The following is a 22,202-nucleotide window of genomic DNA, read 5'->3' as shown; positions in this document are numbered from 1 at the left end:
TTTCTGAACTGGTAGCAGTTGAAGTAAGTTGGCTGTCCCCAAAGCCTTCTACAGAAAACAGAATACAAAAAATACTAGAAAATATAAAATAAAATAAAATTAAAAAATGAAATGAATATGTCTCTGTATGATTTGCTAATATTAATAAAAATATAGGTGATACGTTCCTTCATGTGGACTATTATTGAATATGTTAGCGTAAAAATATGACTACCAATAGTATGGTAATCCTATGGTTACAAAAGAGCATTTGGCCTAAGACGTGGAATGATCTATTTGTTTTTGCTGGATTATGTTGTTGCCTATCATTTGCATAAAATAACAGTATGGGCCAGTACAGCTCACTATCTTATTAATGTTTCCGGGGCTAGTGTGAGACTGCACTAGAATTGCATAACGGATAGTACAATTCACTAATGGCTTTAAAGAGAAGCCATCATCAGGAAATTACCTATTGTTTAAGTCAAGTTTTTGTGATTTTAAAAAACTTTTGGCAATTTTTTTTTCTCCATATCACGATATCTTAAATATCTTTTAGATAACTTTTATAATACAAAATTAGTAATCTAATCTTGCGGTTTTCATACTAGCCGCTGGAGATTTTTTTAGACTTATACTTCCTGTCGTTTCAGGAAGAATTTTCAAGAACACTCCATATCATCAGAGGTAGGATGACAATAACTAGTAACACCCCTACATGCAGCTGATAACACAGGATTCACCAGTCACTATGGGTGATGTACCAGCTGACCTTTGCACATGCTCACTAGACACTTCAACATAAAATATAGTGTCTGAGTCTGCTCATTGTGACTATGTACATGTAGATTTCCTGAAACAAGAAGTTAGAGTCCAAAAAGGTGACCAGTGTGAGAAGTGCAAGATTTCTATTTTCTAATACAGATTGTGATATGAGGAAAAAAGAAACAATATCAAAAATTAAAAAAATACATTTAAAGGGGTTGTATAAAGAGCAAAGTACATTTTAATTAATAGATCTTGGTGAGATAATCTTATAATGTGCCCCTGCTGTGTACTGTGTAATGGCTGTGTCTGACCGTGCAGGTACATGGTCTGATCGTGCAGGTACATGGTCTGATCATACTGCAGCTCCTGGGCAGGTAGGGGGGGAGAAAAAGAGTATACAGACATTACAGCAAGGGTTCCCCTTCATATCGAACTGTTATTTTAAAATATACCCACAGGGGACCTAGGTTCATAATGGATGTTTGTTTTGGAGAGTAATCCGAAACCCAAATAAAAAGCAAAAAAGTCACGTGCCTATTAACATTTCTATAGAAACTACTATAAAATACAGTGCTGCTATATACACTAGTCCAAATAAATGGGATAAAAAAAGAAACATTACAGAAAATTCTATTTAAAACAGTTTAGTAAAAACAGCAAGATCTAACACCAGAAAAAGATTGTATAGCACCCAATACTAGAGTTTTTGCAATGTTCTTCGATACACACTGACATATCCTAGAGACCAACAGAACAGGGCAGTACAAGTTATGGAGATTCCTCTTCTGTAAAACTTCACTAAAAAGAATGAAACGATATCACACTAATGCTGCTTCGTATCAATGTAAAAAACCTTCAGGTTGGAAAACAGAATAGGAATAAAGGAGCTCATAGAGGAAAGAGGTCTACTGACACCTAAAGGGGTTGACCCATAAACAATATTTATCACCTATACAAGGAATAGATGATAAAAAAATAATGGTAGCCCAAAGTCTCCTCTGTGTGAATGATGTGTTAATGGAGCAGTGGCCGCACATGCTCAGTAACAATCTATAACTCCTATAGACAGTTAATGGAACTGTAGTTGCACATGCTCCATAACACTTCATTTACACAGGGGACATTTGGACCCCTATTTTCCTGATCAGTGGGGGTATATGCAGTCATACATTAAACACCTGTCCTGAGGATAAGTGATGGTATATGTTATTTGTAGGACAACCCCTTCTTATAAACTTTAGATAGCTGTCAGCCATTCACCTTGACACCTTTCCCCCAAATGCATGAAAGCTTGGCTTTCTTAATAAGTAAAGGGGAGTAAGCTGCTGCCTGTCCCCTTAGCAGCGGCTAATCGCACATGAGAACAAAAGGACAAGAAAACCAATAGCCCAAAACATTTACCGTCTAGTGGCAAGTCAGAACACCCCAAAATACACTGGAATACTGTCTTCTTCTGCCAAAAGGGGTTTAATCCTATCATTCTCTATCTGCTTGTGTGTAAGTGTGAGCTCCAAGTTGCCAGAACTAGAGGATGGCTGATTACAAAATTGTCCATAACTATATAACCAAATATAACCAAAAATGTACCATGTAGACTAGTTCACATAATAAACCGGGTAAGACAAGATACCCACCAGGGCACAACTCAAGGCCTAAGGCACAAGTCCCAGCCTTTTGGAGGTGACAACTTTTAAACTAGAGTTATCCGCCAGTGACATAGTTCAGACTTTGCTAAATTCTAGTAATATTTTGTCCTCTCTGGAGCCAGTATTGTACAACAGCTACCAACAGCCGAGGAGCCACATGTAGGGGGCCTGAGAGCCACATGTCACTTCCAAGGTACAAATTTTGGAACTTTGTCCTAAGGTGACTTGGGGCCTTAGTAATGTGGAAATCTTACCCCAAAAGTTACATTTCAGCAGTTGGGTTTAGTTATTATATTAGAATGAAAAAATAATTCCAATGGCAAAAATAATGATAATTTGGGTTATTCATTTAATTTCTCTCTCTGTTCCCCCCACTCCTTTCTTAAAGAGGAGCTGTCATGTCCAGAAACACTATATATCTGAAAATATAGTGGTAATTAGCAGGTAAATAGCATTTAAATCCTGTATAGACGATTTATTAGAGCAGGGGCTACAGGGAGAGTATGAAGTTTTATTCTCACTGTAGCCGCTTGCTTCCAGTCTTTGGGGCAGTGATCAGGTACCACTCACTATATAGTGAGCACGTTGTAATCCCCCTGCCCATTGATGGATAGCCTTTCCCACAGCTTATGTACAGAGCAGACTTTCTATCAATGTGCAGGGGAGAGATTACAGCTCACTGAGCGGTGACTGATCTCTGCGCACCGCCCCAATGACTGGAAGTGAGCAGCTGCAGGGAGAACAAAGTTTTCTTTTCTCCATGTAGCCACTGCACAAGTAAGCCGACTCCACAAGATTTAAATGCCATTTACCTGTAGATCAGCCGTATATCTCCAGATGACTAGCAGCTAATATATAGCGAAGAGTGACGATCATTTTACTACAGTAAGTGCACAAGTGTACTTACAGTCCACGTAGTACAAGACACAGTGTAACATTCACCATATATGGCTTATATCAACACACCAGACAGTACACGATCGGCATAAGGTTATAATAATGTTAGAACATGACATTTAAAGTGCCTTTTAAAGGTAGCATCCCACATAGCAGGTTAAAAAATACATTCACCTTCATAGCAAAAGTCCTCCGATCTGATTTCCCTATTAGCTTTTACAAGAATCACCATATTTTATTAAGAAGCAATTCTCTTGGAAAATAGATAGCTACTAGCAATGCAGCTGTTTAGCCTTCCTAACCATTTCTATGCAACTTCTTTTCCAACCGAAGATTTGCAATAAATCCTTGGTGCAGAAGAGTTTAATAAACAGCACAAATGAAAGCAGACAATCATTTAAAACCCATTTGCACTAATGCATTGATATAATGTAACACAACAAGTACACCCAAAATATAATCTATATGGAGGGTGGCACCCATCCGGGCATTCCCCGGTACCTACAATGTTCCTGCCCAGTTGCACTCCTGGAAACACAGACGGGACCATCAGATCATGTAAGGACAATATCTCATACTAAGTAGATAATACCCTGTAGTTTAGGCAAACTTTCTATATTACCCAAATATTTGGGTACAATGCTTATTTAAGTGGTTCACTTTCTTGCCAAGAGGAGCTGATCCTTTAAAATAGCGGTATGGGACACAGAAATACATTTTACTGCATTCAACCTGTTTAGTTGCAGTATAATGGCTAAAACACTGATAAAATGTAACACATACATAATAGTAAATAAAAGTACATGAAATAAATACGGCATTTATACCACTTCAGATAACGTGATCTAGATTGTCTTTAGCTATATACATAAAGTGAATAATAAGATCTACATTTCCCTTTGAAAGATATGTTTTTCAATCCTATGTTTTTCTTTTGCTTTAGTTTTTTTTTTTTTTAAACAGATAAAAGGCGTCAAATCTAGTTTAAAGGAGCAGGTGGATGTGCAGGACGCTTAGTCTGAACTATTTTCTGTTTTGGTCCCCTCATTTCATCTTCCTCTTCCTCGTTTTCACTCTCACACACGTGAACCACCACGCTAGGAGTCGATTCTGTTCCGGCATGTAGCTCATACTTCTCTCCTGAAAATGACAAAAAAAAAAGCACAAGAGAATTTAAAACAGTAATAGGGAATGATTCACAAAATGTATCACTAAAATTTGAAAAAGATAGTGAGGAATAAGGTCAAAGAAACACAAAGTAAATTATGAGTTAAAGGAGTTGTCCCCTTTCAGAAAATCCCAATACTGACATATTTTGTTATAAAAGTACAAACTGTGGTTTACTCGCTGTCCCTGGGTCCACCGCTGAGTCTTCACCAGTGGTCTCAGTGTCGAGCATTGGCTGCAGTGCTGATGACACGTCGAACAACAATCACTGAGCTCGCCCGATGAGGCTGGTATAGTTACTGTAAAACTATGTCCGTATGAGTAAAACTTTCATAAAGGATTACATAGCTACTCTCCGACCATCTAGGCCAGGGGTCTCAAACTCGGCTGGGTATATGGGCCGCACATAGAAAAAATTTGAATTTGGGGGGCCGCATTCTTTGCAGGACATAGTGACATTTTTAGTGATACCATTTTTTTTTCTGTACTCTACACCTTTTGATCATTTTTTTGAACATTTTTTTCATGTTTTTTTTATTTTTTAAATGGCATTCATCATATGGGTTATGGTACAGTTTTATAGCTTTGGTCGTTAGGGATTTGGCGATAACAAACGTGCACTTTTTTGTTTACTTTAGTTTATATACTGTAAAAAACAGCATTTTTAGTGGCAAAATATTTTTTCATGCTTTATTTTGAATTTTTTTTATATTTTTACAATTTTGCTTCTCTTAATTGGCTACATACAGTAATATTGTCTTGCAATTAGCACCATATAGTAATTCTGACAAACATCTTGTAGTAATGTGCCCCATCCTGGTTCCCATCGTGTATTAATGTCGCCCATCCTTATCCCCATATTGTAGTAGCGCCCCATCCAGGTCCTCTTTTTATAGTAATGCCCCATCCTGGTCCCCTTCTTGTATTAATGTCCCCAACCTGGTCCTCATCTTGTAGTAATGCCCCATCCTGGTCCTCATCTTGTAGTAATGCCTCATCCTGGTCCCCTTCTTATAGTAATGCCCCATCCTGGTCCCCTTCATATAGTAATGCCCCATCCTGGTCCCCTTCTTATAGTAATGCCCTATCCTGGTCCCCTTCTTATAATAATGTCCCATCCTGGTCCCCTTCTTATAGCAATGCCCCATCCTGGTCCCCTTCTTATAGTAATGCCCCATCCTGGTCCCCTTCTTATAGTAATGCTCCATCCTGGTCCCCTTCTTATAGTAATGTCCCATCCTGGTTCCCTTCTTATAGTAATGCCCCATCCTGGTCCCCTTCTTATAGTAATGATCCATCCTGGTCCCCTTCTTATAGTAATGTCCCTTCCTGGTCCCCTTCTTATAGTAATGCCCCATCCTGGTCCCCTTCTTATAGTAATACCCTATCCTGGTCCCCTCCTTCTTATAGTAATGCCCCATCCGGGTCCCATTCTTATAGTAATGATCCCATTCTGGTCCCCTTCTTATAGTAATGATCCCACCCTGGTCCCCTTCTTATAGCATTGCCCCATCCTGGTCCCCTTCTTATAGTAAAGCCCCATCCTGGTCCCATTCTTATAGTAATGCCGCATCCTGCTCCCCTTCTTATAGTAATGCCCCATCCTGATCCCCTTCTTACAGCAATGTCCCATTGTGGTCCCCATATTGAAGTAATGTCCCCATCCTGATCCCCTTCTTGTAATAATGTCCCATCCTGGTCCCCTTCTTGTAGTAATGCCCCATCCTGGTCCCCTTCTTATAGTAATGATCCATCCTGGTCCCCTTCTTATAGTAATGTCCCTTCCTGGTCCCCTTCTTATAGTAATGCCCCATCCTGGTCCCCTTCTTATAGTAATGCCCCATCCTGGTCCCCTTCTTATAGTAATGCCCCATCCTGGTCCCCTTCTTATAGTAATACCCTATCCTGGTCCCCTCCTTCTTATAGTAATGCCCCATCCTGATCCCCTTCTTACAGCAATGTCCCATTGTGGTCCCCATATTGTAGTAATGTCCCCATCCTGATCCCCTTCTTGTAATAATGTCCCATCCTGGTCCCCTTCTTGTAGTAATGCCCCATCCTGGTCCTCATCTTGTAGTAATGTCCCCATCCTGGCCCCCTTTTTGTAGTAATGCCCCATCCTGGTCCTCATCTTGTAGTAATGCCCCATCCTATAGTAATGCCCATTCTGGTCTCCTTCATATAGTAATGTCCCCATCCTGATCCCCTTCTTGTAATAATGTCCCATCCTGGTCCCCTTCTTGTAGTAATGCCCCATCAAGGTCCTCATCTTGTAGTAATGTCCCCATCCCTGCCCCCTTCTTGTAGTAATGCCCAATCCTGGTCCTCATCTTGTAGTACTGCCCCATCTTGGTCCTCATCTTGTAGTAATGCCCATCCTGGTCCCCTTCATATAGCAATGCCCCATCCTGGTCCCCTTCTTATAGTAATGATCCCATCCTGGTCCCCTTCTTACAGTAATCTCCCATGCTGCTCCCCTTCTTATAGTAATGCCCCATCCTGGTCCCCTTCTTACAGTAATGTTCCATTCTGGTCCCCATATTGTAGTAATGTCCCCAACCTGGTCCCCTTCTTGTAACAATGTCCCATACTGGTCCCCTTCTTGTAGTAATGCCCCATCCTGGTCCCCTTCTTATAGTAATGTTCCCTATTGAGCCTTTCTTCACACACACATAAAAGAAAAAAAAAAGATTCTTCACGCATGTCTCCCATTCCCACAGCGTCCTTTCTGCACATGCGGCCCGCAGGCACTGTAGACCCCTTGATGATCGGGGCCCGGTCCAGAGATCCGCCGACGTTAGCTCTTTATTTCAGTTGAATGTGCGTCCTTGGATATGGATTGCCGCGCAGAGACAAGCTCTCTGCACAGTAATACCAATACCGGCCGCCAGCCAATCAGAGGCCAGCAGCTGACATCTGCATTCTAACGCGTGGCAGTGACGTCATAAGCCGCCGCGCCGGCACGCCCATGTCAGCTGCTGGACTCTGATTGGCTGGCATTGGCATTGCTTGGCAGAGAGTTGGCCTCTGCACGGTAATACATTTCAATCGAATGTGCGTCCAAGGACACTGCTTAGAACAAGCTGCCGCTGTCAGTCAGGCTGGGTGGGAAGAGGCTAAATACACTTGGACTCAAGTGATTTCATTCAATATTTATACTTATAAAATTCTCATCTTAATATCACGAGGAGATATCACTCATCAGATCTAAGATCTATTGTATGAAGTTTGTATTGTGAAATCTAGTGACAGATCCGCTTTAAATAACACCATTAGTTCACTCAAAACACACTACAGGCCGGGCAAGACGCAATGCAAATATATCCATGATAACCAAGACATTTTGGTCTGATTATTTCAAGGCAATGCTGAACCTATGGCTCACATACTGTATTTGTATAATACCATGAGTAGATCCAATACAAGAATACACTGTGTGCAGAATTATTATGCAAGTTGTATTTTAGAGGATTAGTTTTATTATTGATCAACAACTATGTTCTCAATCAACCCAAAAGACTCATAAATATCCAAGCTTAATATTTTTGGAAGTTAGAGTGGGGTTTTTTTTTATTTGGCTATCTTAGGAGGATATCTGTTTCTGCAGGTAACTATTACTGTGCAGAATTATTAGGCAACTTAATAAAAACCAAATATAATCCCATCTCACTTGTTTATTTTCACCAGGTAAACCAATATCAGTGCACAAAATTTAGAAATAAACATTTCTGACATGTAAAAACAAAAACCAAAAAATGAGTGATGAATATAGCCACCTTTCTTTATGATGAGACTCAACAGCCTTCCATCCATAGATTCTGTCAGTTGCTTGATCTGTTTTCGATCAACATTGCGTGCAGCAGCCACCACAGCCTCCCAGACACTGTTCCGAGAGGTGTACTGTTTTCCCTCCCTGTAGATCTCACATTTTATGATGGACCACAGGTTTTCTATGGGGTTCAGATCAGGTGAACAAGGGGGCCATGTCATTATTTTTTCTTCTTTTAGTCCTTTACAGGCCAGCCACGCTGTGGAGTAGTTGGATGCATGTGATGGAGCATTGTCCTGCATGAAATTCATGTTTTTCTTGAGCGATACCGACTTCTTACTGTACCACTGCTTGAAGAAGTTGTCTTCCAGAAACTGGCAGTAGGTCTGGGAGTTGAGCTTCACTCCATCCTCAACCCGAAAAGGTCCCACAAGTTTATCTTTGATGATACCAGCACATACCAGTACCCCACCTCCACCTTGCTGGCGTCTGAGTTGGAGTAGAGCTCTCTTCCCTTTACTGATCCAGCCTCTGGCCCATCCATCTGGCCCATCAAGAGTCACTCTCATTTCATCAGTCCATAAAACCTTTGAAAAATCAGTCTTAAGATATTTCTTGGCCCATTCTTGACGTTTTATCTTATGTTTCTTGTTCAAAGGTGGTCGTTTTTCAGCCTTCCTTACCTTGGCCATGTCCCTGAGAATCGCACACCTTGTGCTTTTTGATACTCCAGTAACGTTGCAGCTCTGAAATATGGCAAAACTGGTGGCGAATGGCATCTTGGCAGCTTCACGCTTGATTTTCCTCAATTCATGGGCAGTTATTTTGCGCCTTTTTTGGCCAACACGCTTCTTGCGACCTTGTTGTCTATTTGCCATGAAACGCTTGATTGTTCGGTGATCACGCTTCAAAAGTTTGGAAATTTCAAGACTGCTGCATCCCTCTGCAAGACCTCTCACAATTTTGGACTTTTCAGAACCCGTCAAATCTCTCTTCTGACCCATTTTGCCAAAGGAAAGGAAGTTGCCTAATAATTAAGCACACCTTATATAGGGTGCTGATGTCATTAGTCAACACCCCTCCTCATTACAGAGATGCACATCACCAGATTTACTTAATTGGTAGTTGGCTCTCAAGCCTATGCAGCTTGCAGTAGGACAATACGTATAAAAAGTATCAAAGTGATCAAAATACGCATTTGTGTATGTAGGTATCAGGTTGTAAGATCATGTCGGAGAGAGAAAGCATATTAAAGTAAAACGCCCAAATCTTTTGACACTCATGCCGAGTGGCAGCTTCTTCAACAGTTCCCACTGAAAATATGGGCATGTTGGTTGGGAAAGACAGTTGATGGCTGAATTAGTGCTTGGCTGACCATTATCTAATGTCATTAGGCACTTTAACAATCCGAGAGGATTAGCCGCATGATACCAGCATGAAATACAATAAATATCAGATTTTAAAACTAAAGTTACCAGATTTTCATTTTCCATATATAGCCAATATAAAATTGCAAAAACAATTACGTTTAAAGGGATCCGGTCATCTGATTTATGCTGCACAAACCTCAGGCAGCAGGAATCAAAGTCTTGCGGCATTAGAGTAGCAGTCTATATTTTGCACTGAAAGGCTGCTGCGTTTCATAGAAAAGAACTTTGAAAAGTCGGCCGGGGCTGTGGATCTCAGCGGACTTCTTCCTGCCCAGCTCCCCTACACAGACAGGTCTCTTCGTATGTGTGTCCATGGGAAAAAAGCTGTCAGTTAAAGGGATCAGCGTGGGGGGAAGCCAGTGGAGATCTTCTTCGGTCTAGTCCGCTGAGACACATAATTCCCAGCCGGCTTTTCAGAGTAAAACATATACAGCTGCAATAACGCAGCGAGACCCTCATTCCTGCTGCCCATGGTTTTTGCAGCATGAATCAGATGTCAGGATTCCTTTAACTTTATTATTATAGGTACTATTTTATTCTCTCAAATATATATTCCTTTGGGCCATTTCTGCTTGTGATGAATGACTTACCTGGGCCAAGCTTTGAAACGGCACAGAGTAAATCATAGTTGATCACTGGTGTAGGGTCATCACTTTGCTTCCACCCTACAGGTGGAGATGCTGGTGGTGAAATCAGAAACTGTTTCATTGGCTGAGGAGGTAAGAGAAAGGATTTCTCCCCTTCTTCATTAGATACTTGGGCCTAGGGAAAGAACCGGGGGGAAACTATTAGCATTACAGGGCATGGAAGAATTCACTATTGCATTTCAAGACAATTACAAAGTAACAATAAAAAATCTACATATAGAATAAAAGCCCTATTGAGGGGGTGAAGCTATGAATGGATACCAAAAAAGTTCTTAAACTAAATCAAATTATCTAATTGCTTTGTGTCAACATCAACCCTATTATTTGACTTATCATCGCAGGAGAACACAACATTTCTAATGCTTACAAGCCTATGGCATAGATAATATACTCACTGTGTTTTGTCTGGGTTAGGGGGCATTTGCAGTATTATTTCTACTCAATTCATATAAGACTGAAATCCCCCACTAGAAGGATAAGAGTCCTGTCCGCAGCCACCACTACAAGGTGCACACTGCATACAAATGTATGCCTTAGCTCAGGAGTTGGCATCCATAAGTTTGGGAGTGCTCTCTAGCTACAGCTAGAAGGTGTGTGGATGCCTATCCCTAGCAATGCCAGAGGTGGGTTCTGAGTGATAGGTATTAAATCTTCCCCTATATCAGCCCAAGTGTGATGAAGCGATACTGGTCAAGCTTGCAATGCATATTAGTTCATTTTTTCCATGTATATTTTGCTATGCGGTCTTATCCATCATTATCTTTTCAGAAATTTCTTGCAATATACATTGAAGGCTCAGACTGGCCCACAGGAGAACAGGAGAATCCTCCGGTGGGCCCTTGTGCAAGACTGGGCCACCACCCTCTTATATGAGCGGTACTTGGCACAATACACTTGAATCACTATGTACAGACAAAGGCAGCATCTTATTCATGTAATAATCTACCCAGTTCATTGTTATATAAATTTGTGATTGAGGATAATGTCACATTTGCATGTACCGTAGTTGATAAGTGGGGCCCTGGAGTTGGTTACTGCTGGGCCCTTGGCACCCCAGTCCGACACTGCATTGAATGCAATACTGCAACATGCTAGTAAAAACTCTGGACAGGGGGCATGGCTTGGCTGGACATGTGAGCGCTCCGGGAGCAATAGCCTGTAAAAGTCTCCACTGGGCCCTAAATAGTAATAAAACCAAAGATAACATCTCCCTCTGAGCTCCTGTAACCATCGGAGCACAACAAAGGAGTTTTTTATGGCGGGGAAAGCAGGCAGAAGGCTCTGTGAGGTGATTGCAGGAGCAGACAGACAATCTCAAGATGGCGCAGAGAAGCCAAAGCTTTCCACATCCCTAGATGCACCAGGCAAGTCTACTTCCATGAACGCTGCAGTTAAACTAGCTAGTTATGCTAGGACAAACAGAGCAGCCCCCTTGAGTAATACAGTGCAGACACAGAGAGGGAGATGGCTAATCCTTCTCTGCTCTTTCAGGAGAATGTGACAATACAGATAATACTGACACCTCAGATAACAGCCTGCAGCTTGGCCAGAGGTTAACCCCTTCAGCACTCTCTCAACCCAGCAGACAGAAGACCATACAATTAAGGATGTTTTCATGGTTGTTACACAGTATGGATCTGTCCTGTCCTCACTTAGTAATCAATTGGGTGAGATTAAGGAAGAACTTTCCTATATGAGACAGGGGCTGCAGAAAGTAACAGATCGCACCACAGCAGCTGAAGGGAGAATTAGTGATTTGGAGGATAAACAGCCCCAAATTATCAGTGACTATCGCAGACGTGACCAGCAGATCCTGGCATTGCTAGCTAAAACTGATGATCTGGAGAACAGACTCAGGCGGAATAATATAAGGGTAATTGGCATCCCTGAAAAAACCGAGAGCAATAACCCTACTGAGTATTTTGAGAAATGGCTGCTCTCCCTGTTTGCGGCAGAACACCTGACCCCTCTATTTGATGTGGAAAGGGCACACAGAGTTCCTAATCGGCTGTTACCCGGAGCCCCGCCGCGGCCAGTCCTAATGAAGCTGCTCCACTATAAGGACTGTGACAACATCCTTAAGGCAGCTCGTGATAAAGGGGACATCTCCGTCAACGGCCAAAAGGTGTCCTTTTTCCCTGACTACTGCATTGAAGTGTCAAAACGCAGGGCACAATTTGTGGATGTGAAACGCCGGCTACGCCAGCTACAAAAACCATATTCCATGCTTTACCCAGCGAAACTCAGAGTGGCCACCCTGGGAGCGACCTCCTTTTTTGAAAATCCTAAGGAAGCACTCCGCTGGCTTGATCTAAATGAACAGCAACTTCGCCAGAACCCACAACGCTGAATGAAGACGTATAACTTAAGTCATGTGCCATCAGAAGATATCTGATTGACTGTTGGAGTCATAATTCTTACCAAGTAACCCACGGCCCAGTGGAAAATGGATATTTTGTCTATTATCCTAAAATGGCAGGCTCCCAAGAAACGTTTATTTTTCTCTTTTTGTAGGTTGCTCGCTTGCTTCATGTGCGGATGCGAGTTGGACTGGTATCCCCATCCATCTGGTTTTTCTGGATGGATCGGTATTTTTCTGTTTGTATGTTTTTGTAAGCTGTATGTTTATACAGTACAGACCAAAAGTTTGGACACACCTTCTCATTTAGAGATTTTTCTGTATTTTCATGACTTTGAAAATTGTACATTCACACTGAAGGCATCAAAACTATGCACACATGTGGAATTATATACTTAACAAAAAAGTGTGAAACAACTGAAAATATGTCTTATATTCTAGGTTCTTCAAAGTAGCCACCTTTTGCTTTGATGACTGCTTTTCACACTCTTGGCATTCTCTTGATGAGCTTCAAGAGGTTGTCAACGGAAATGGTTTTCACTTCACAGGTGTGCCCTGTCAGGTTTAATAAATGGGATTTCTTGCCTTATAAATGGGGTTGGGACCATCAGTTGTGTTGTGCAGAAGTAAGGTGGATACACAGCTGATAGTCCTACTGAATATACTGTTAGAATTTGTATTATGGCAAGAAAAAAGCAGCTAAGTAAAGAAAAACGAGTGGCCATCATTACTTTAAGAAATGAAGGTCAGTCAGTCCGAAAAATTGGGCAAACTTTGAAAGTGTCCCCAAGTGCAGTTGCAAAAACCATCAAGCGCTACAAAGAAACTGGCTCACATGAGGACCGCCCCAGGAAAGGAAGACCAAGAGTCACCTCTGCTTCTGAGGATAAGTTTATCCAAGTCACCAGCCTCAGAAATCGCAGGTTAACAGCAGCTCAGATTAGAGACCAGGTCAATGCCACACAGAGTTCTAGCAGCAGACACATCTCTTCAACAACTGTTAAGAAGAGACTTTGTTCAGCAGGCCTTCATGGTAAAATAGCTGCTAGGAAACCACTGCTAAGGACAGGCAACAAGCAGAAGAGACTTGTTTGGGCTAAAGAACACAAGGAATGGACATTAGACCAGTGGAAATCTGTGCTTTGGTCTGATGAGTCCAAATTTGAGATCTTTGGTTCCAACCACCGTGTCTTTGTGCGACGCAGAAAAGGTGAACGGATATACTCTACATGCCTGGTTCCCACAGTGAAGCATGGAGGAGGAGGTGTGATGGTGTGGGGGTGCTTTGCTGGTGACACTGTTGGGGATTTATTCAAGATTGAAGGCATACTGAACCAGCATGGCTACCACAGCATCTTGCAGCGGCATGCTATTCCATCCGGTTTGCGTTTAGTTGGACCATCATTTATTTTTCAACAGGACAATGACCCCAAACACACCTCCAGGCTGTGTAAGGGCTATTTGAGCAAGAAGGAGAGTAATGACCAGATGACCGGACCTTCACAGTCACCAGACCTGAACCCAATCGAGATGGTTTGGGGTGAGCTGGACCGCAGAGTGAAGGCAAAAGGGACAACAAGTGCTAAGCATCTCTGGGAACAACTTCAAGATTGTTGGAAAACCATTTCCGGTGACTACCTCTTGAAGCTCATCAAGAGAATGCCAAGAGTGTGCAAAGCAGTCGTCATCAAAGCAAAAGGTGGCTACTTTGAAGAAGCTAGAATATAAGACATATTTTCAGTTGCTTCACACTTTTTTGTTAAGTATATAATTCCACGTGTTAATTCATAGTTTTGATGCCTTCAGTGTGAATGTACAATTTTCAAAGTCATGAAAATACAGAAAAAAATTTAAATGAGAAGGTGTGTCCAAACTTTTGGTCTGCACTGTAGATTGTGCTGCGCAGTTCTGCCACCTGTATGGATTACAGTGATCTTGTATGGAAAAGGGGGCATTATCATAACCTTGTATTTGGGAACCGGAGTTATGTTAACGCTTGTCATACGTATCCTGTCCATCCCCTATGCGTTATATCCTAATGGCTAACCAAGAAAAATTCCTTTCTTGGAACGTGAGAGGGTTGGGAGACCCCTTAAAGAGGACGGCTGTCATTAAATATATACAGGGAAATTCACCAGCAGTGGTATGTCTGCAGGAAACGCATCTAGAAAAAAGTAATATAGCGGCCATGAAGCGTTCATGGATCAGCCATAGTTTTCATTCTACCTTTTCAAGTTACTCGAGGGGTGTCAGTATTTTAGTACATAGATCTATCCCTTTTGAATTGATATCTGCTAAGGTGGATGAGGAGGGCAGATTCATTGGGATTCATTGTAGAATATTCATCAAAGAATTATTACTAGTGGCAGTCTGCATTCTCCCTCCCTATAATAATATCATTATGAAGGAAATTGTGTTACTCATAGACAAAGTACCGGGGGTCCCTGTGCTATGCATGGGAGATTTTAACAATATTGTACACCCATACTGGGATAGATTCAGATCAGACACAGCTACAGAGGCTACCCCCATAACTAAGTTTGGTGAGCTCCTATCAGAGTTATCCTTGACTGATATATGGCGTCTTAAATATCCCAAAACACAACAATTCTCCTGCTACTCTAAATCACATAACACCCTCTCCCGCATAGATTTAGTACTGGGAACAGAATACATTCTCCCTTTAGTGGAAAGGGTGGAATATTTACCTAGAGTACTGTCGGACCACTCACCCCTGATGATGAGCCTATGCCTTTTGCCTAGATTGGAAGCTACCCTTACTAGATGGTCTGTGAATCCCTTTTGGTTGCAAATCATAGACATAAATTTGATTACATCAGCTCTTCAAAACTATTTTATAGAAGATAATGGATCCGTGATGCAGAACTCACTATGGGACGCTATGAAGGCCTGTCTGAGGGGAGTCCTGATACAAGCTAGAAATAGATCCAAGACTAAAACTAACCAATTTGGGGAATTCTTGCAAGACAGGGTTAGACTCACGGAAAATAAATGTGTCCAATCAGGTACAGAGGAGGACCTAATGACCTGGAAAGAGGCGCAGGAGACATACTCCACACACATTAGGGAGAAGGCCAAGAATAAGTAACTATTTTCCCAAACACATTTTTATGAAGAAGGGGAAAAGGCAGGGCATTTACTGGCTATGATTGCAAGGGCTCAATTAGGGACATCCTTTATAGACGCTTTAAAAAATAAGGAAGGTGCAATGGTTAATCAGCCAGATCAAATATCAAATACTTTGAGAGAATTTTATCAGGACTTATACAGAACCAAAACACGGTTTAGCAGAGAACAAATCCTGACTTATTTGGAGGGGATTGATCTTCCAGCTATCTCTGAACAGATAAAAAATACTTAAATAGTCCCCTGCAATTAGAGGAGTTACAAATGGCCACAGCTTCAATGGCCAATAATTGACGGCTAAGGCCTAGCATCCAGAGAACTGCATAGATTTCGACTTGGTCTGCTATGATTGGTGTATAGATTACTTGACAGGTGCAAAATCCTACATTGGGCTGTTTTAGGCACGTATACAACTGCTCCAAAGCAAGAGTTAGATACCCCTTAATACAATTGTGACTATTCATAATGTAAGATTGTTAATTTGCTGTGGACAGAACTGTGGAACATTTAACTCAAAATGCTTTGTTTGAAAGGGCGATGTGTTGTGGGGGGAGGGATAGAATAGGGACTGGATCCCTTCTTTGGTTGGGTTGTTTTATTTGTTTCGCTGTTGTGTTACAAAAAAAGTTTTAACAATAAAAAAATATTTGATTTAAAAAACTCTGGACAGGGTGTAAATCACATAAGAAAGGACAAATCTATATGCACTGGAACCCAGACATTCCTCAATATAATGGAAGCACATTTATGGGTTATACTGTACCTGTGCAAAATACAACTTCAACTTCTTTCCATTAAAGTCTGACTCATGCAGTTCAATTCTCGCTCTAGCTGCGGCTTCTGGGTTACTAAAATTAATTCTCACCCGCCTGAAACTTTTGAACAACTGGAAGGAAACCTGGTTATCGTATATTGTGAAGAGAGCCTTGAATCTTTCCTGCAAGAAAGTATAAAAAATATATTAATGGGATTGTCCACTAGTCTAGCAACCCCTTCTGAATCCCTATGTTTTCCTCCCCCCAGTAAAATAATAAGATCTATACACTCCTCCGGTACAGGGGCTGTTCCAGCAGTATCGGCAATGGCTCTCCTAGGGATCAAGTGACATAGTTATGTCACGCGATCCCTGAAGCCAATAAGCACTGGCTTGACTCTCCCCACCTTCAAGACAAATCAATACATCCAGAAGAAGGGAGATGTCACAGGGATTGCATAACATAATATCATGCGATCCCCAGGAGAGTCAGTGCTGACACTACTGGAACGGCGCTGGCACTGGAGGGGAATAGAAGTGTTATTATTTTACTGGAGGAATCATAGGGATTCAGAAGGGGTTGTCCGAGTAGAGGACAACCCCCTTACCATTTTCAATAAAAAATACCCAAAAACATATTTGTCAACTATTCTGGGTGATATGGATAATGTCATAATAATGAAAATGGCTAACTCATTGATAAGCGACGTTGCTATGAGGATGAAAATTCAACACCTGGGTTTGAAGCTTAAAGGGGTATTCTAATAATAACCCCTAGATCAGTGGAGGTTGGCGGTCAGACCTCAACAGATCTAGCAGTTACCAATTGTCCAATGAATACTTGTTACCACAATACATATCAGGAAGCTATAAAACTTATTAGGATTCATTATTCTCTTACATGATAGATAAACATGTTTAAGGTATACCTGCACTTTACATACCCTAAGTATACTTGTGGAACACACATAGTAGTAATCATGACCTTACACACTGCTAAAAAAAATAAAGGGAAACTTAAACAACAGAATATAACTCCAAGTAAAAAAAAACTTCTGTGAAATCAAACTGTCCACTTAGGAAGCAACACTGATTGACAATCAATTTCACATGCTGTTGTGCAAATGGAATAGACAATAGATGGAAATTATTGGCAATTATCAAGACACCCTCAATAAAGGAGTGGTTCTGCAGGTGGGGACCACAGACCACATCTCAGTACCAATGCTTTCTGGCTGATGTGTTGGTCACTTTTGAATGTTGGTTGTGCTTTCACAATCGTGGTAGCATGAGACGGACTCTACAACCCACAGAAGTTGCTCAGGTAGTGCAGCTCATCCAGGATTGCACATCAATGCGAGCTGTGGCACGAAGGTTTGCTGTGTCTGTCAGCGTAGTGTTCAGAGGCTGGAGGTGCTACCAGGAGACAGGCCAGTACAGGAGACAGGCCAGTAACTCCAAGTCAATAACACTTCTGTGAAATCTACCTGTCCAGTTATGAAGCAACACTGATTGTGAATCCATTTCTCCTGCTGTTGTGCAAATGGAACAGACAACTGGTAGAAATGATAGGCAATTAGCAAGATACCCCCTATAAAGGAGTGGTTCCGCAGGTGGTGACCACAGACCATTTCTCTGTTCTCATCCTTTTCGGTTGTTGTTTTGGTCACTTTTTCATTTTGCCATTGCTCTCACCCCTAGAGGTACATTAGCATGAGGCGGTGTCTACAGTACAACCCACAGAAGTTGCTCAGGTAGTGCAGTTCATCCAGGATGGCACATCAGTGCGAGCTGTGGCAAGAAGGGTAGCTGTGTCTGTCAGCACAGTGTCCAGAGCATGGAGCAGATACCAGGAGATGTGGAGGGGGCCATAGGAGGGCAACAACCTAGCAGCAGGACTGCTACCTCCGCCTTTGTGCAAGGAGGAACAGGAGGAGCACTGCCAGAGCCCTGCAAAATGACTTCCAGCAGGCCACAAATGTGCATGTGTCTGCACAAACGGGTTAGAAACCGACTCCATGAGGGTGGTATGAGGGCCCGATGTCCACAGATTGGGGTTGTGCTCACAGCCCAACACCGTGCAGGACGCTTGGCATTTGCCACAGAACACCAGGATTGGCAAAGTCGCCACTGGCGCCCTGTGCTCTTCACAGATGAAAGCAGGTTCACACTGAGCACATGTGACAGAGTCTGGAGACACCGTGGAGCACGATCTGCTGCCAGCAACATCCTTCAGCATGACCGGTTTGGCAGTGGATCAGTAATGGTGTGGGGTCGCATTTTTTTGGAGGGCCGCACAGCCCTCCATGTGCTCACCAGAGGTAACCTGACTGCCATTAGGTACTGAGATGAGATCCTCAGACCCCTTGTGAGACCATATGCTGGTGCGGTTGGCCCTGGGTTCCTCCTAATGCAGGACAATGCCAGACCTCATGTGGCTGGAGTGTGTCAGCAGTTCCTGCAAGATGAAGGCATTGAAGCTATGGACTGGCCCGCCTGTTCCCCAGACCTGAATCCGATTGAGCACATCTGGGACATCATGTCTCGCTCCATCCACCAACGTCACGTTGCACCACAGACTGTCCAGGAGTTGGCGGATGCTTTAGTCCAGGTCTGGGAGGAGATCCCACAGGAGACCATCCGCAACCTCATCAGGAGCATGCCCAGGCGTTGTAGGGAGGTCATACAGGCACGTGGAGGCCACACACAATACTGAGCCTCATTTTGACTTGTTTTAAGGACATTACATCAAAGTTGGATCAGCCTGTAGTGTGTTTTTCCACTTTAATTTTGGGGGTGACTCCAAATCCAGGCCTCCATTGGTTAATAAATTTGATTCCCATTGACGGTTTTTGTGTGATTTTGTTGTCAGCACATTCATCTTTGTACAGAACAAAGTATTCAATGAGAATATTTCATTCATTCAGATCTAGGATCTGTTATTTGAGTGTTCCCTTTATTTTTTTGAGCAGTGTATAAATATATGTGTGGCTGTTAGAGGCAGATGATGTCTAAATATCACAGCCGTCATCTGCAGGCAAAGATGCCCGCAACAAATTCAGACAGCTGGTATATGACGTAATTGTACGTCATATGTTGGTAAGGGGGAATATAAAATTGCAAAAAGACCCCTGAAACTGGAAAGGTGTTAAAGATATGCGTTGTTTTACTATACAAACAACCAGGATATGCTATTTAAGTTTCTTGTTTGAAGTAAGTTCAGTAAAATAGTGTTTCTTGCGGAAACAGGTAATATTCTGCAAGTGTTTGTTCCCTTTTCCCTTGACCAGACAACTATACAAACTTCCATCAATTGCACATGATTGTTCTTGCTGTCGATGCACAACAGTACTTACCATATAGATCTAATGACTGAAATAACATTTGACAAATGTATGTGTAATATAGATATGACGTTCTTCCGATGTCTACGAACAAACAGTATATTGCCAGATACAGTGGACTAGTTTACTTACTTGGAGGTACAATGTGGATACCGGTTTTGTACTAAAAATAGGAATCATCCCCTAAATTTCTTTTAAGAGAGGAATGACTCCATAGCTATACATACCTTCTGATCCTCCACCTCAAAGACTGAGTCATGTACACTACACGCAAACAGGGATGTTGGAAGGTCACTAAAATCCATTAATTCTTCAAGGTCATCATCATTTTCACCAAAGATCATTTCTTCTTCTTCCTCTTCTTCCTCTTGGTCACTGCTATATATATCCGAGCTTTCATTCCAGGACTTCATGGTGTCTCTCAGCATTGTAAAATCTGGTATTCCGGGGGGCTTAAATACTTGTCAAGAAAACCTATAGAAAACTTACAGTTAGTAAAGAATGCAAGCCTCCAACATGGCGCTATATGTGTATAATAGTTCCAACACGTTCTTAGAAATAATGCACATAATAAGTGAATTCATGAGTTTGCACAGACACAGCGGGATCCAGGCTGCAGTAAATAAGGGAACTATACAGAAAAATAACAAACAGTATTACGATCAATGGTCCATGAAAATGACGAATACTGTACTGAACCCATACAATGCCCATATAGTGGCATCATAAGGTGACTATAACATCCAATCTATCCTGAAGGAAAACAGACATATGCTTAAAGTGGAGCATCAAACCTTATTCCGTAATGCAGAAATAGTGTCTGGCTAGTTTCCAAGGTAACGGAAATGCATAGCGCAACGTTCGCATCGGTAGACAAATAAACAGATCGACTGCTCTCCATACAATAAAGGGGTTAGATCATTCTTCACCTGCACCTGATCCTATAGGCACTACGGGACGTGAGGAATGGGGCTTCATCTGAATATCCCAATGCTGACTACCCCACGTTTATCAGCGAATCGAGATACAGCTAAACTAAAGCTTTTTACTATCCCGAGTCACTTCTGAATATTTCATTCTCAGGGTGCTGTAATCTTACATCAAGGCTTATATACTTCTTTACTGGTAAATAATGTCAGCGGTTTTTGACAAAATCATCTAGAAGCCACAATTTCCATACTAGAGACATCTTGTGGTCAAGAGAGGAAGTGTAGATGATCGTCAATTCTCGGAAGCGTTCCTCGTCCGCTAGTCTTAATCATCAATAAGACACTTTTATTAATGGCTTTGCTTTATGATTTAAAGAGGAGCTGTCACCAAGTCAATAGTGGACATTTTCTGCTCTTATTTCCTTCCTGATGCTTCCCTGTGTCTTCCAGTTACTTACCACAAATATCGATACAAAATAAAGATGCTCTAATGTCTGGAACAGATTAAATAAAAAAAGAATCTGTTAATCAATTCATGCCGTCCAAACCAGGTATATTATTCTCTGAAACACTGGCATTTCCAGGAAAATATATTTTGTAGATCGGACCACGGCCGGCTATTCCCAGCGCTGCTGCAGGTGAATTACAGGTCTCTCCCTCGGATTTACAAAGGGAAAGACCTATGAATCACCAAAAGCAACGTTTGGAAAAGCCGGCGTCTTCAAAGTATACTTGAAAGTATATTTTATCTGAAACACTGGAATATTTCACAGATAAATAAAACATGGATGCAATAGTGCAGCCATGCCGCCCATGCCAGTAGTTTGGGCGGCATGAATCGCCTTACAGGTTTCCTTTAATGACTACTCGTGTCCCCTTTATCTCCACCCCCTGCTTTGATTGACAGCTCTGACTTTATAGAGCCAGAGAAGGGCTGAGATAGATGGAAGCCAAGTAGGTGGGAATGTGCACTTACATGTTTGGCCCCGTCATGATGAGCGCCTGTACTGATAGACTACCTTTAAGCCTGCATAAAAATCATTTCCCTCGATGAATGAGCAAAGCTGTGATTGGCAGACTGTTTACACTGCAAGACTATCGAGAAATTCCAAGAAATGCTAGTTCACAATAATCTTTCATTGTAAATGCAGTTTACCTTTATCACTTTCAAATGAATAAAGGATTCCCATACAGATGAACGGAAGGCTCATTCAGCCTACAGCCATCTCTACCAGCTTCCCGACATTTAGGACGCTGCTGCTGCCGGACTCCCCTGGTAATGGTTTAGCTACAGACGGATCAGCACTAGGACATTGAACATAAGAGATACTTCTAACCACAGATACCGTCCATTAGGGAATAGTGG

At 41.9% G+C, this 22,202-nt stretch overlaps 1 protein-coding gene across 2 annotated transcripts in view; it reads right to left on the bottom strand.

Annotated features, from left to right (window-relative positions):
• Window positions 1-228: 228 nt before the first annotated feature.
• RCAN3 (RCAN family member 3) overlaps window positions 229-22,202 on the bottom strand; it is a 32,397-nt gene continuing 10,423 nt past the window's right edge. For both annotated transcript variants that reach the window (XM_073665815.1, XM_073665816.1), the window contains exons 2-5: window positions 20,135-20,381; window positions 16,573-16,746; window positions 10,247-10,418; window positions 229-4,430 (exon numbers count right to left, since the gene is read on the bottom strand). In XM_073665815.1, coding sequence (XP_073521916.1) covers window positions 4,270-4,430; window positions 10,247-10,418; window positions 16,573-16,746; window positions 20,135-20,335 — 708 coding nt within the window. In that variant the 5' untranslated portion in view covers window positions 20,336-20,381 and the 3' untranslated portion in view covers window positions 229-4,269. The remainder of the gene's footprint in view (window positions 4,431-10,246; window positions 10,419-16,572; window positions 16,747-20,134; window positions 20,382-22,202) is intronic.

The sequence above is a fragment of the Phyllobates terribilis genome, unplaced genomic scaffold (genome assembly GCF_046119375.1).
Source record: "Phyllobates terribilis strain yellow unplaced genomic scaffold, ASM4611937v1 Scaffold_2__4_contigs__length_985480577, whole genome shotgun sequence".
Classification (NCBI taxonomy): domain Eukaryota; kingdom Metazoa; phylum Chordata; class Amphibia; order Anura; family Dendrobatidae; genus Phyllobates; species Phyllobates terribilis.
The sequence above is the reverse complement of the archived record's forward strand: the minus strand, read 5'-3'. Positions and strand labels throughout refer to the sequence as shown.